Below are 15,164 nucleotides of genomic sequence, written 5' to 3'. Positions count from 1 at the left end.
AGCGAGTGAGTTTTATAGTTAGGATAATATCGCGTAGGGCTTCCATCCGTAGGCTATCCAAATCTTCTGTTAGGCTACATCGACCTGCAACTGTTTCGTGGCGAGCAGGAACCGCTCAAAAATGGCATCTCTCAGGAGATGCTCTACTCCGGGGCTTCGGACACTAATTATGGCCTTTTTCGTCCTGCTCCTGTGCAACAGGCTTGTGGCCCATGAGGAGGAGGAAGACCCTCTCAACGCTGAGGTATATTGTTTAGATATGTAGTCGTTGTATTTGTGGACAAGATACCGTGCAAGATACCGTGCAGACCCTAAGGCTGGCTCTGACTGCTTGACACTACTGTTATCCACAGGATTGTAGGCTATTTATGTTGTGGCAATGTAATTATATGTAATAGTAAGTATGGTATATACAGTGAATATCCTTTCATCCTGTGGGCAAACATGGTGGCCATATAAGATATAAGCAATTGATAAGTATAGTGAATTTGTTCTTTCATGGAAAACCATGTGCCTGTAGCCCACATAGTTTCTCTGCACGATTCTTGTGCTACGGGGATATATACTTAATCATCATCGTTTTGTCCTACCCAACTGTTGTACCGGTTTTAAACATGCATGTCTATACTTGTGTCCATGCGTGAGTGTGAAAGTATGAGCCTTCCAGCTGTGCTCAGTGGTCTCATGATGTTTTCGCCCCCGCCCCCTCCATTCAGTCTTTATCCAGGGAAACTTGTCTGTGATCACTACACTCGGTGTAGAAAACATTTATCGTTATTGGTGTTCTGTAATATTCTCAAAGTCATAAATATTTACCGGCTTCTCTGTCTTGAATCAGCTGTTAACATTCTCCAAGACCCATACAGTTAGACCCTAAGACGCCTGTGTGAGTGTGTGAGAGAGAGTCCTATTCTCTGGTCCTGCTGTGGTTATCTAGCTTGCCAATAAGGAGGAGGTGCGATTCAGAGCTAGGAATGCCATCATGCTAATGGAAGCCATCTGTCCTTTAAACTCCATGTCCTATTCACCTCCCTTTCCTATTCTATTTTTCTCCTTATAACCTTTTTTCCCTTTTGTTCTCTTTCGAAGTTTCTGTACATTTAATCGGCATACATTTGTTGGAATGTCTCACTCTCTGTCTCTCTACCTCTCTCCTTTACACACATACATGTACACACATTTCTCCCTCATACACTCTCACCCCCCTCAACCCTCACCCTTCTCTCCTCTCTCTTTGCTCTCTCTTTCCAGTCATGGTTACGGAGGTTTGGCTACCTGTCCCAAGCCAGCAGACAGATGTCCACCATGCAGTCGTCGCAGATCCTGTCCAAGGCCATTGGAGACATGCAGCGTTTCTATGGGCTGGAGGTTACTGGGGAGATGAACCCTGCCACGTTGATGTGAGTAGTAGAGTGCTCTGTCTGTGTCTCTGTCCAATCTGTCTGTCTTCCAGTCTTGTCTGTCGGCCTGTCTACCTGCTTGTCTGGCTGTAGGTCTGCCTGTCTGTCTATCTATCTGGAGCCCCTTTTACACAGAGATCCCGCAATGTTACCGTAAAGAAGATCCACCATTACATCAGCTTTTCCTGTTTATACTGAACCAACCAAAGCTGCCGTAATGGCAGTCCATGGCTGTCCATTTTTCAGAGACGTCAATATATATATAAATACATACATATAATGTCAATATACGGATCTGAACGTCTGCCTGCTTGTCTGCCTGTCTGTATGTTTGTATACAGTAAAAATGTTCAGCATATACTGTTTATGTCTGTCAGGTACATTAGTGAAAGATGAACCTTGAAGGGTACATTCTGGTCCAAAATGTATCTGTCTGTGTTCCATCAAGCACAATCAAAGCATTTTTTCACATTTGTATCACACTCAGTCTGTGTGTTAGTGGTTTGTTTGATTGGCTCGGCAGTCCGATAGACTCTGAATAAATCTCTGCTGTAAATTCCTTTGTGCCTCTTTCTTTCTTTCTGTGTCTGTTTCCTTTTATGATATCTCTCGTAGCTTATTTACTGTCCCAGCCCTGTATTAAGTGCTGTGTCTCTCCCCTCAGGGCCATGAAGAAGCCTCGCTGCGGTGTTCCTGACCGGCCCTCGGAGCAGCAGAGTGAGGTGGGGGCCAGGAGGAGGCGCTATGCCCTGACAGGACAGAGATGGGATAAGAACCACCTCACCTACAGGTACCAGTAGGGTCTGTGTGTTTCTGTTTCTTTCTGTTTGTCTATTTTTGTGTTTCTTTGTGTGTGTGTGTGTGTGCTTAAGGTCACCCCTACCTGTTTTTCATCTTTCCCCAAGTATAAAGAACCACACCCCCAGGCTGGGAGAGGAGCGGACCAAGGAGGCGATCCGCCAGGCCTTCCAGGTGTGGGGAGCAGCCTCTCCCCTGACCTTCCAGGAGATTCCCTCCCAGGAGCTTCCCTCCCAGGAGCTTCCCTCCCAGGGCTTCATCAACAGCAGCCAGGAGTACTTCGACATACTGCTACTCTTTGCCAATGGTTACCATGGAGACATGTCGCTGTTCGACGGCGAAGGGGGTTCGTTGGCTCATGCCTTCTACCCGGGCCCCGGGATGGGCGGAGACACACACTTTGATGCAGACGAACCATGGACACTGGATAACCATGACCCGGCAGGTTGGTTGGTACATTAGTAAACCAACAGGGAAGTGTAGTTCATTTAACTCACTTAACTCTGGCTTGATGGGTTGGTTTCTTATTTTGCTGCCTCTTTTCTGTTTTTCTGTATCTCTGTCCTCACATCCGGTTTTTCCCTCGATTTGTCCCCATCCCGTTTATGTTTTCTCTTCCCTCCTCCCTCCTGCTTTTCCTTTCTCACTCCCTTCATTCTCTACCTCCCCTCCAATCATCTTGTTCTCCCGCTCTTCTCTCTCTCACCCTCTTGTTTATTCCCTCCCTGTCAACTTTCCTACTTCCCTCCCTCCCCCCCCAGGTATAGACCTATTCCTGGTGGCGGTGCATGAGCTGGGCCATGCGCTGGGCCTGGAGCACTCTGACAGCCCCTCAGCCATCATGGCTCCCTTCTACCAGTACATGGACACGAGCAACTTTTCTCTGCCACAGGATGATGTGGAGGGCATTCAGGATATATATGGTGAGGAGGAGCCTCGTCTGCCTTTAAACACTCAAGCACACACACAAATGCATGCACACACGTACAAACACATGCATGCACACATACAAACACACACATAAATGCATGCACACACACACAAACACACACAGGCACACACAGACACACACACAAGTGATAACACACAGGCATACACACACACACACAACCCCTTGTAATGCACTGCTACAGTCTTCACAGTCTTCCGCTGAGTGAATAGACACCATTGTGAGTTGATATAGAAGCCATTGTTTGTGTGTCATACTAGCTGTGGGTGTCTGTGTAATTATGTGCAGAAACACTAGTGATAGACCAGTCTAGAGAGTCAAGCATAGTATAGCATTTGATCATGATTACACAGAACATCTCTTTTCAGTGGTCAAAAACACACAAAATAATTTGGGGAATTTGTAAAAAAGAATTGTCTGCATGTGTTTGATGTCGATCAAATTGAGTAATAAAGTAAAGAAAAACAGTATATCCATAGACACACAATCTAAACATCTGGACTTAACTGTAATTGAAGAGTCTGTCTGAGAAAATCTCAGAAAATTATTTCGAATTTGGCCCAGGGTGGCCCTCGGCAAACTGATGTTCAAACAATGTGATGATTAAAGTCCAGATCTTAATACATTGTCTATATGGATCTTAGTATTACATTATGTGAGCGTTGGTATGTGTTGGTATGGTATGAGCTGAGCCTGTGTGAGAGTCTTTTGCAACGTCTGTTTTTCCTCTCCTAGCAACCAGCAGGGCTTCCTTCCCAACTGCTCACTCCAGCCCCATGGGCCTACTGCCACAGCACAGAGTGGAAAATTAGACTCGTAACTCTCCCTGTGTGTGTGCGTGTGTGTGTGTGTGATAGAGAGAGAGAGATAAATAAATAATAGAGGGAGAAGAAAGGGTGGGAGCAGGAAAAGGAAAGAAAGTTAGGGCAAGAGGAAGTAGCCATGTGTGAGGCAATGTCTAACATGCATCATTCTAAAGGTCACCATATGGGATTCCACAGGCCCTCCTGACAATGCACCAACTGAAGCTCCTCCCACCACCACTCCTGACTCCTCCACTGACGACAAACCCCCTACCAACCATCCTGACACCGCTCCCCAGGACCCCACCACCTCTGACATCCCCAATGACCAACCCGGCCCCACCGACGCCCCGGACCCCTCGCCTCAACCAGAGCCTAGCCCCTCCCACACCCCTCAAGACCGCCCCCTGCCCAGCACCACGGCCCCCCAGCCTGAGCCCATCACTCCCTACGTTCGGGTGGAGTTCCCCCCTCCACCTCCACCCCCCAGGCCCCCCAAGCAACCTGATCAGGTCCCTGATATCTGTGATGGGGACTTTGACACGGTCACCATGCTGAGAGGGGAGATGTTCGTCTTTAAGGTAAGAAAGACAGAGAGGCAGATCCAGAAAGACAGTACAGAGACGAAACAGTGCAGAGGCAGAGACAGATGCAAGGTAGCGATGGATTCAATCCTGGTCAGACCAGTCTGTCGAGTCCTAATCCCTGGACACTAATATAGCTATGACAGTTTAACATTGTTTGGAAAAAATGAAAGAAATTCCTCCCTAGCTGAGAGAGTACATTTGTCTTCTCAACAGAGGTAGTCCTAGTGGAAGTAATAGTAATAATAGCAGTTTTAGTAATAGTTGTAGTTTTTAATCGTAGCTGTAGAATTCTTCAGTATTTGTAGCCGGATTAGTAGTATCAGTAGAATTGATAGTAATAGTAGTATTAATTGCAGTAAGAAAACTAATAGTAGTAGTATTAGTAGGAATAATAGTAGGATTAGTAGAACCAATAATAGTAGCAGTTTTTCATGCTAACAGTCTCCTACTGCTACTACTACTGCCCTTGCTATGCTAACAGGGTCGTTGGTTCTGGCGGGTCAGGAGGAACCAGGTTCTGGACAACTACCCCATGCCCATCTCTGTGTTCTGGATCGGACTGCCCCAGGACATCGATGCAGCATACGAACGCCATGATGGGAAGTTTGTCTTCTTCAAAGGTCTGTACTTTAACGGCTTTGGGGACAGACAGGATGTGCACACAACGTGCACACAACACTAACAAGATAGATTCATTCAAGCGCACCAAGTATTTCAGACATCTGTAAGTTGATTTCTTGTGTTTTGCAATGTGAATAGGCTGTACCAGTGACATTGCAGCCAAGTGATATAATTAATAACATCAGATCGTCTACACTGTGCTATCATTCATCTGAATATGCCCTCTGTCTCCTTAATAGTCTCCTTATATCCTCCAGCCAAATTATGTCACTGCTCAAACACTCTGAAACACAGGGAATATTAGAGGGGTGGGGTGTGTGTGTGTTTTCAGGATGAATGAGGCTCCAGGGGCTTTGGCTTGCTGGCTGACTGCAGCTGTCAGGTCTGCAACTCTGCAGGCAAGATTCAGGAATGAAGTATTGCATCAGCCTGTTTTCCAGATGCTGACTGTTAGAGTTTCACTTTGAGTTGAGGAAACCGAGGACAAAGAAAAGAAAGTAAGAGATGAAAAGTATGAAATAATAATAACAAAGGGAGCAAGATGATTTCCAGAGTTAGGGAACAGATGCATGCTTACATCCCAGGGAAACAACTGCTTTATTTACTTGTTGTTCCTCTTAAACTGTTTTGGGATTACCTAGCTCACTTCAGTTGAATAATCCTCAATCAAGTATAATCCTATTTGTCCACTCCATGTGTCACGTGTGGTAAATTAACTGCATCTTAAGTATTTTAAGGTATTTAAATACCTAACCCTAACCCAAACATGATGTAGTTCTTACCTATGATTAAGCTCTGTCTACTGTCTAGGTGAAAGAGTACCAACAGTGTGCTTTGGCTGTGTAGGTGGAAAGTGGACTGGGTCAGTGTCAGAGTTAATCCAAATGTGTCAGACAGGAATGGAGTCATTGGCGTCACACACATAAGGAAACTTGGAAGTAAGGGTTTTAAAATCCCCCTCTCCTCTCACCTCCTCTGCTCTGCTCTACTCTCCACTCCCCTCTTCTCCCTTCCTCTGCTCTGCTCTCCTCTTCTGCTCCCTCATAGGAGATAAGTACTGGGTGTTCCGTGAGGCAGATTTGTTGCCAGGTTACCCTCAGCCCCTGGAGGAGTATGGTAGGGGGGTCCCGGGCCACAGCATCGACACAGCCATCTGGTGGGAGCCCACAGGCTACACCTATTTCTTCAGAGGAGACAGGTACATACGCACAGGCAAACATATACCCAGAAACCCTCCAATCTGAGTTGTTAGTAGAAAACCAAGCGTAAGTTCCTCCATTATCAGTACTATGCACTATTTGTATTTTGCTTTGGATAAAAGTGCCTGCTAAATTAATAAAATGTTCTGTAAATGTTAAATGTATTATCAGTCTATGATATATTCAACACTATCTGCCTCCTCCTCGTCTCTGTCTCCAGGTATTGGCGCTACGATGAGGAGTTGCGTGCAATCGAGTCAGGCTACCCTAAACCAATCAGCCGCTGGGGCAATATCCCGCCCTCTCCACGGGGAGCCTTCCTCAGTGAAGATGGCGGTAAGTTTGACCCTGTGTTTTTATTGGCTACTGGGATCAAAAGAATGATCTTCCCACTCTCTCTACTCCCCTGCTCCCCCAACAGACCGCTCCTATCCTCCTGATACCTTGCTGCCTGTCTCAGGCACTTGTTTAACTCCCTTAGTGATAGGATGGATGTTTTTGTATGACTCTGCACCTGTCACGCCTACGTCATAGGTCATCTCGTGGACTTCACTTATTTCCATAAATAGCACAAGGCTTCCCCCCAGGAGGAGAGCGTGAGAGTGTGAAGAGACTTAAAAGGAATAATGAGTTATGATTGTCATGGTACACCCTTTAAGGCCACAAGATGAACACTATAGTATTCTTTGTTGAGAGTAAACTACCTCATGCTGTCCCTTAGAAGGAAATAATTATATTGGAACATATTTGTTCTTTTTAAACTCGATTTTATAAAAGCTACTCTGTAACCTACCTACTTACTACTTACTAAATAGAACCACAACTCACTAGGATGAAATGGTCAAAGCATCCAATCGTGTACTAAAAAGCTTCAAACATTTTTATTGACAGTCTTACTCTTTCCTCGTTTGTCGAATCTTTCCCATGGGACATCAACACAGCACAACGCTTAGCGAATGATGGTGGAAAGGGATGTGTTCAATCTGAACAATAATGGACCAAAAATGGCAACAAAAACTGGTTTAGATTCTGAACACATGGACACATACTGAGCTGAAAATAAAGGCTTGTAGAAGCTGGTAAAGCTGAAAGAGGAGGGAGGGGGAGAGAAGAGGACTATAGAGGATAGGAAAGGAGAGAGAAGGAGAGGAGGGGTTAGTAGAGTAGAGGAGTGGAGTGGAGAGAAAAGGAGAGGGGATGAGAGGCGGTGCGAGGATGAAAGGGGAGAGGAGATGAGAAAAAGAGGAAGGGAGGGGAATGGAGGAGAGGAGGGGAGTGGAAGGAGAGATGGGAAGAACAAAATCTCTGGTTTGGAGAAGCACCAGTTCCTCCCGGAAATTACATTCCTGGCAGAAGTCCACGATTGTTGGCTTGTCTCCTATTGCGGCCCCCCTCTGCCAAGCTCCCCAACTCTGCTGATACTGCACACACGAGACGGAGGCGTCTCCAGGTCTTTGTTAAAGGTCATATTTGGAACTTTCACCCATTGTTCAAACTCTACAATATAGATATTATGAGCTATTGAGGCAAAGCACAGAGAGAAGCACTGAAACACTCCAGAAGGAGAGTGAACCTGGAGCTACCAAATGCCATGCCATATACATTCATAAACTAACCCCACCTTAACCCTGACCCTAATCCTAACCCCACTTTAACCCTGACCTTAATCCTAACCCAAGCCCTAACCCTAACTTTAACCCTGACCCATACCCTAACAGTAATCCTCTCCCTGTGACTTCCCAGCCTACACCTACTTCTACAAAGACTCGTTCTACTGGCGCTTTGACAACGTGAAGATGAAGGCAGACCCAGGCTACCCGCGCTCCATCCTCAAGGACTACATGGGCTGTCACGGTGCCACACACCCTGACCCCGACACACACACCGATACAGACACACACACGGACAGAGACACACACACCGATGCGGGCACAGACAAGGAGAGGAAGTGGCCTGGTGTGAACCAGCCCCCCGTTACAACGGCTCCCAACCCAGATGGAGACAAGGACTCCGGAGCTGGGAGAGAGTATGACGATGAAGAGGAAGACGAGCAGGAGAAGGACGTGAACGTGGTGGTGAGGTTGGCCGACAATGAGTCCAAGGTCATGACCTTGATCATGGTGACGGTGCCGCTCGTTCTGATCCTGGGGATTCTGATCCTGGTGTACGCCATCATTAACTCCCTGCAGAAGAAGGAGACTCCCAGGCTGCTGGTTCACTGCAAACGATCTCTACAGGACTGGGTCTGAGGATGTTGTTTAGTAAACACACCCTCACAGTCGAATGCACATACTCATACACTCATTCACACAGTCAAACGTAAACACACACACACACACACTTTTTGCATTGAAAACACACATAATTTGACATGCCCAGACAAAGGAATATGCAGTGTACACACACAAAAAACACAAGCTTTCCCTGATCATGGTGCTTTAGCTGACCTTGACCCTGTTTAAAACAGACCATTTTGGTCTTTTGCACTTTTATGTCCCACGTTTTATGTTTTATCGTTGTTTTTGTCACAGCTGCAGTTTGTGTGTTGTTTACCCAAACATGATCTAGGTCCTGTTACTGTACTCAGAAACATAAAACCTTGTTGGTGTGGTCCAACCAGCAATGGAATGACTATGACTGACACACATGCACGCACACACACACACACACACACAAACACACACGCACACAGCTGTGTTCATATAACAAGAAGCCCCCCCCCAGTCCCCTGCTGTGGTCCTCTCTACAGCCAAAACAGACAGGGCTGTATTCATGTGGAGGGACATCTATATTAATACTGTGTGTTAAGCCCCCCCAAGTCAGATAAAATGTAAGTGTTGTAACAACGTGTGGTAGAAGCGACGTCTCTGTGCAACTACAGTACGTAGAGCTGCTCTAACGGTGTGCCTGGTGGAATGGAGGCTGGATCTGGTTTGCATTACACAGATGTTGTCCATTTAGTCATTCTGGGTGGAAGGGGCTGGAGAGGGGATGGGTGAAGAGAGGAGAGGAAGGGAGGGAGGGAGAGGGAGAGAAGGGAATGGTAGTCTGTCCAGCATTGACTTTTGCCTGAGTTACAAGTTCTTTGGTGCGGGTTGGGTGGAGGAAGGGTGAGGGGGAGTGGAGCAAAGGAGGAGGGGGTGAGGGCTTTGCTGGCATTGTGCCTCGTGACCTAGATTGGCAAGCTCCGCTCCTATTTTTTTATGGTCATACTTTTGGGGGTTATGAGAGGGCTGGCTGGAGAGGGGATCTGAGGGACCTGCGCCCTCTTCCCCTTGCCCATTTTTACTTTTCTCTACTTTACTATTCTATCAACTTCCCTCCCTCATTCATTCTCTCCCTTTGTTTCCCTTCTTCTAAAGGAAAGTGTTAGAGCTGAAAATAAAACAATGACTGTGCCTTTTTTATTACTGAGTAGTTAATCAGGGGTTGTGATAAAGTAGCTGGTGTCTGTGTGTTATTTGAGTGTTTATAACTTTGTTCAAAAATGTTTGGTTGCTCTCCTTCAACCGAGCCCCTTCTATGGGCCTCCTGTTATTGCCAAGTCCCCTCGATCCCAAAGTGCTTCGTTCTTCCTTGCACGCACACACAGACACACACAGATATAGTGAACTTGCCTGTAGTATAAATCATAATAGCATACATACACACAGGCCCAGCTTAATCTTATGCATACCTAGAGAACTATTGCCTTGATGTGTACAATTATGGGACCAATAAATATCTTTAGCTACATGAGGGTTTCCCTCGGCAAAGCCACTATGCACATGTATTATTTACACAATGCCTGTTAATGGGTTTTGTATTGCCTGTGTTCTGTACCATGTGTGCTGTTTGATCGATTGTTTGTTTGAATAGAAACTAATACAAAAATGACTTTTTCTATGTTTGTTTTACAGAAGAATCGTTTTTGTTTTATTCCATTTCGATTTTTTGTTTTTGTACATTTGTGTTCACAGAGACACAGTAGAAGGATGCATGCAGGGCATGTTCTGTAGAGCCTATACACAGATGTTACTGTAGGACTAACGTGTTGTTATAAGTTCACAATAAAACCTGAATAAAGGCAGTTGATGTCTGTTGTGTTGATGTTACTGTGAAGGACACTAACATGATGTTCGTGAGATATAATGGACAGGCATGTTGAAAGATAACCATATTTAGTACAGTATGGATTTTTTTGTTCTGTAGATGTAATTCTTAGTTTTTGTCAGCAGAGGGACATCATTATTGTGCATACAGTGGGTGGTTTAGTGAGAGGAGGGATGTGCGTGAATGCTCCTCACGAATGTCTTACTGCCACAACAAATCAGGATTAGCTCCAATCTCACAGATTATCCATTTCAGGATTCACTCCTTTCTCTGTCTTCTGTTCTCTCGTTCTCCTTTTGATTTTTTTTCTCTCTTTTTTTGCAGTGTTTTTCACTCACTCACTATCTCTTTCTCTCACTGTCCCTCTCTTTTCATTCTTTCACTTTATTCATCCTTCCTCACATTCACTTCAGATCCTTTTCGAGGTGGCTTCCTTTTGTCTCTTGTCCAATCAGCATGGAGGACAATATGGTTGCCAGGAGCCATCAATAGGCCTGGCACGAACCCAGAGGTTGTGTTGTCACTGTTTTCCCCGCAGGCTAATCCCTTCTTAAAGCTACAATAGGTAACATTATACAATTTTAAAAATATATGAGAAACAGTGTCCCAATGTCTTGTCTGAGTTATCTGACGTCTTCCTCCAGCTCAAGTTTGACTGGCGGTGGTTTCACAAAATAAGCCTAGGATGGAGACCTGTCTCGCCGAGGGCTGGAACCAGATTGCTGGAACATAATTGACTGTAAAGCAGCGTGCTGCCCCAAACTTAGACATTCCACTGGCTCTGACTATCAGAGGGCCTCCTTAGTTTACAGAACATGTTTGTGCAGACACAACTTCTACCTGACAAAACTTTCAGTACATGTACCTTGTACATGTACTGAAATAATCATACCTTCTAATCGCTGGATCTCATCAGGACCTTTAGCATCTAGACAAAGCTAGGCTAGGCTAGTTGCATAGGCTGGGCTAGGTACGGCAGGTAAGCCTATGTCTCCCGGATATATAAACATTTTAGTTTGTTGGAGCTGGTTGCAGGCTTCCAACACCAGGTTTGTGAATATGTTTACCTTAGAACTCCTAATAGAGGCAACCAAAGGACACAGTTGACCCTCACTGAAAGGGTTTACTGCTACAGTTCAGATCTTTATGAAACTCTCACAAAGCAGATACCCCTCACCAAGCATTTATAGGTTGAAGACTCTTATGGCACTTTCGAGCAGTTTTCACATAACCTGGTAAAGAACAGAATATCATGCAATAAATAAACTATGTGCCCCTTCCTTCCCTTTCTATCTTGTTTCCTCTCTCCCTCTCTTTCCTCTCCTCTCCCTTTTAGCTCTCTCTTTCCATGTGCATGTCCAGCCCTGCATCCTGGTTAATCACCCTCTGGCGTGCTTCACCCTCAATGCACTATCCATGGATCTTAGATACTCTAATTAGCTTACTGGCCATCTCCCTCCCTTTCTCCTACCGCTGGCTACACAGGTGACTGTAGGGACAGCTTTTCATAGCCCAAACCTTGGTACCTCAACTTTAAGTCAGTTGCTTTGGGCAGGGATGTGTAGGGGAGGTAGAAGAAAATGTTTCGCTCATAATTAATTCAAAATTATACACAAGCACAAACTAAAACACACACACAGATAGCACAAATATATACAGAGCAGAATATTGAATAAAAAATAAAGTTTGCAGTACTGTGTGTGGTTGAGTAGGGTGGAGTTGAGGTTTGTGTAATGAGTAGTTGAGGTGTATGTAGTGTGTGGCTGAGGTGTCTGCAGTGTGGTGTGTGGCTCAAGTCAGACCAGTGTTGTTCCAGCTCAGTGGGTTCGAAGCAGGCGTCCTTCGGGTCTTAATCCTGTTAGCTGAGGCTAGCTTCATCCTAATCCCGGCAGAGCTCTTCTGGAGACCTGAGAACTGGATCCCCCTCAGGTATGCTGCTCCACTAGTGAACCAACAGGTAAATATCACTCAAATCCATATAAAGTGGACAAGAGAATAATATGCTATACTTTATGTGAGTGCATGCAGTCATGCATGGTCAGGGTATACTGTACAGAATGGGAATGTTCCTTTGTATGTTAGTGACATACTTGGCTAGATCATGAATTAGGTGTTGTCTTTGTCTAATGTGTTTGTCTGCGTCTTTTGAACAGACAAATCTTACTGCTTTGTGCTGTACTTTCCATCCTGTTGACTTAATAATATTAAGAAACTATATGATATAGTGTGATATAATGTGACACAAGGTCAAATCAGTATAGGAGGAATTAGGTTTAGATTGTTAAAACGTGCTAATCCGTGGGCATCTGGAAAGCCCTCTGTAACGTTGCAAGTAAAAGGGCCTAAATTCAGACACATTTGTATTCAATTAGGAAGTGCATGGCAAAATGCTGGATGTTATTTCAAAACAAACAATCATCCAAAGCTAGATGTCCAAAGATTGACAGCAGAAATGAAGAATTGGTTCTCCTTCTGAGGTGATCCTCAGATTAGGAGGTCCTGTGGGCTGTGGAATTTAACCCTGGCCTCGACAGATCCGCTCAGCCAGCCGAGGAGAGCACCAGATGGAGAAAGTGAGGTAGAAACTTGCTGGTCACAGTATTTGGGTGGTCATATTCAAGGAAGTATTTCCAATGCTCAGTGACTCTCAACAGACTATATGGTTTACATCTGTGGATTGTTCCTGGAGCTTGGTCTTGATTTGATCATCGGAAACTTCAATAGAACTATGAAGTATTGAGGAATTTTCTCAGCCGTACGTGAACTCATCTCCTACAATGACACTCATGTCCTGTAAAGCAGCTTAGGGGGGTTCAGGGGGTGAGGTCGGGATCTGGCCTATTTCCCGCCACACCCGTATTGAGGAACCAAAGTTGATTCAAGAAGCTTTGTTCAAAGTACGGAAAGACAAAGGAATTAAGCATGCAAGCAGTAAACTACTGTTTAAGAATAGATTAATGGTTAGATTCTGTTCAACAGTCCTAAATTTGACTGAGATAATGTTCTCAGCCGGACGTGAATTCATCTCCTACAATGACACTCATGTCCTGTAAAGCGGCTTAGGGGCGCTCTGGAGTTGAGGATGGGATCTGGTCCACTTTCCTCTCCACCACATCTTCTTTCTTCATCTGAGGGGCCCCATGGTCCTATAGATGGTTTCCCATCAGCAGAGTAAGGAACCAATGGGGATCTAACCAATGGTTCCTCACACATCAGACAAAGGTGTCTACCGGTTGACCCAGGAAGATGGCTTTATCATTTATATTCTACGGTATTTCGGTGGTCCGGGTCCCTATGACCCTATGAAACTGTGGATCCTCTTGTGATTACCCTGTTGTTACATTGGCCTAGCCAGAAGAAAACAAGCTTTTTATTATTTGCCTCTGGCCTTGGAAGTGGTGCAGGTGGAAGGAGATTACTGGGCAAGTCAAGTAACAACAGCTCTATACTCCATACCAAAGAGAGTCCAGAGAGACGATAGAGCAACCTAGAACGGTCTTACCTGCAAATGGCCAGAGTAAAAAAAAAGCGACAGAGTAGGAAAAACGGTTTGTCTTTGAGTGTTGTTGAAATTATTGTAGGGTCAGACCTGATTAAGATTGAAGTGTTTTGGATTTTCATCAAAGAAAAGGGCCAACCTGGCAAACGGTGGTTGGTTGGTTAAGATTGTTGGGTCTTTTCTGTTTGTTTTTTTTGTCTTTTGAATGAGGCTGATTTGCTGGGTTCTGACGTGTGGGTATGTGTGTGTGTGTGTGTGACTCAGGATGTTCAACTGGGTGGTAAAAGTGGTCCCTCAGCCCCCTGATGGTTCAGGCTCACTGGGAGAGGACATCCCCCATGCCCAACCTGCTGTAAGACTACAAACTACAACTATGAAAATGAAAGATGAAAATCATATCCCAAAGCTAGACAACTAGTACTGCATTCATCACACCAAGACCAAATGAATCACTGTAGATCTCATATTTATTCCACTTCCATCGGCCCCTCTATTTTGCTTACCCAAACACTTAATTCTTAATTTTTATACATCTTATACTCTCTCTCTCTCTCTCTCTCTCTGTCTTTTCCCCTCTTTTTAGGAAAATAAATCATCAAAAGATGAAGCAAAAAAAGGTGACACTGGATCTTGTTCCGCTGTTCATTGCACTTCATTGTGAAACCAAAACAACTTTATCTTTAGATGTAAACATCTCCTGTGTCTTTCTGCCAGCAGGCAAGGCCAAAGTAGTAATACACCATGACGAGGAGCAAACGTCTGAAGAGAGCAGGTAAGCATCATAGAGTGTGTGTGTTTGTGGTATTCTAACCTTACCTTGAATTATATTATATTATCTATTTCCTCTCTCTCTCTCTCTCTCTCTCTCTCTCTCTCTCTCTCTCTCTCTCTCTCTCTCTCTCTCTCTCTCTCTCTCTCTCTCTCTCTCTCTCTCTCTCTCTCTCTCTCTCTCTCTCTCTCTCTGTCTCTCTGTCTCTCTCTCTCTCTCTCTCTCTGTCTCTCTGTCTCTCTCTCTCTCTCTCTCTCTCTCTCCCTCCATCTCCCTCTCTCTCTGTCTCTCTCTCTCTCTCTCTCTCTCCGTCTCTCTCCCTGTTTTCCCACACCCCCCTAGTGGCCAGATTGGGATGCTGACTTGGCTGTCCAATGGTTTCGCCAACACCCTCCCCCAGCCGACCGGCTCCCCCCGTCTCAGCAGAGGCAACTCTGATGCTAGGGT

At 45.2% G+C, this 15,164-nt stretch overlaps 1 protein-coding gene across 1 annotated transcript; it reads left to right on the top strand.

The window, feature by feature from the left end:
- The first annotated feature begins 13 nt into the window (after positions 1–13).
- On the top strand, positions 14–9,332 carry mmp15a (matrix metallopeptidase 15a). The gene is made up of 10 exons (XM_067234056.1): positions 14–244; positions 1,252–1,400; positions 2,065–2,190; positions 2,306–2,643; positions 2,960–3,121; positions 4,149–4,531; positions 5,019–5,157; positions 6,206–6,356; positions 6,578–6,693; positions 8,101–9,332. Exons 1-10 carry the CDS (start codon positions 122–124, stop codon positions 8,604–8,606), a joined length of 2,193 nt encoding a protein of 730 aa, XP_067090157.1. The 5' UTR covers positions 14–121; the 3' UTR covers positions 8,607–9,332.
- The last annotated feature ends 5,832 nt before the right edge of the window (positions 9,333–15,164 follow it).

Source organism: Osmerus mordax, chromosome 4 (genome assembly GCF_038355195.1).
Source record: "Osmerus mordax isolate fOsmMor3 chromosome 4, fOsmMor3.pri, whole genome shotgun sequence".
In the NCBI taxonomy this organism is placed as follows: Eukaryota; Metazoa; Chordata; class Actinopteri; order Osmeriformes; family Osmeridae; genus Osmerus; species Osmerus mordax.
The sequence above is the reverse complement of the archived record's forward strand: the minus strand, read 5'-3'. Positions and strand labels throughout refer to the sequence as shown.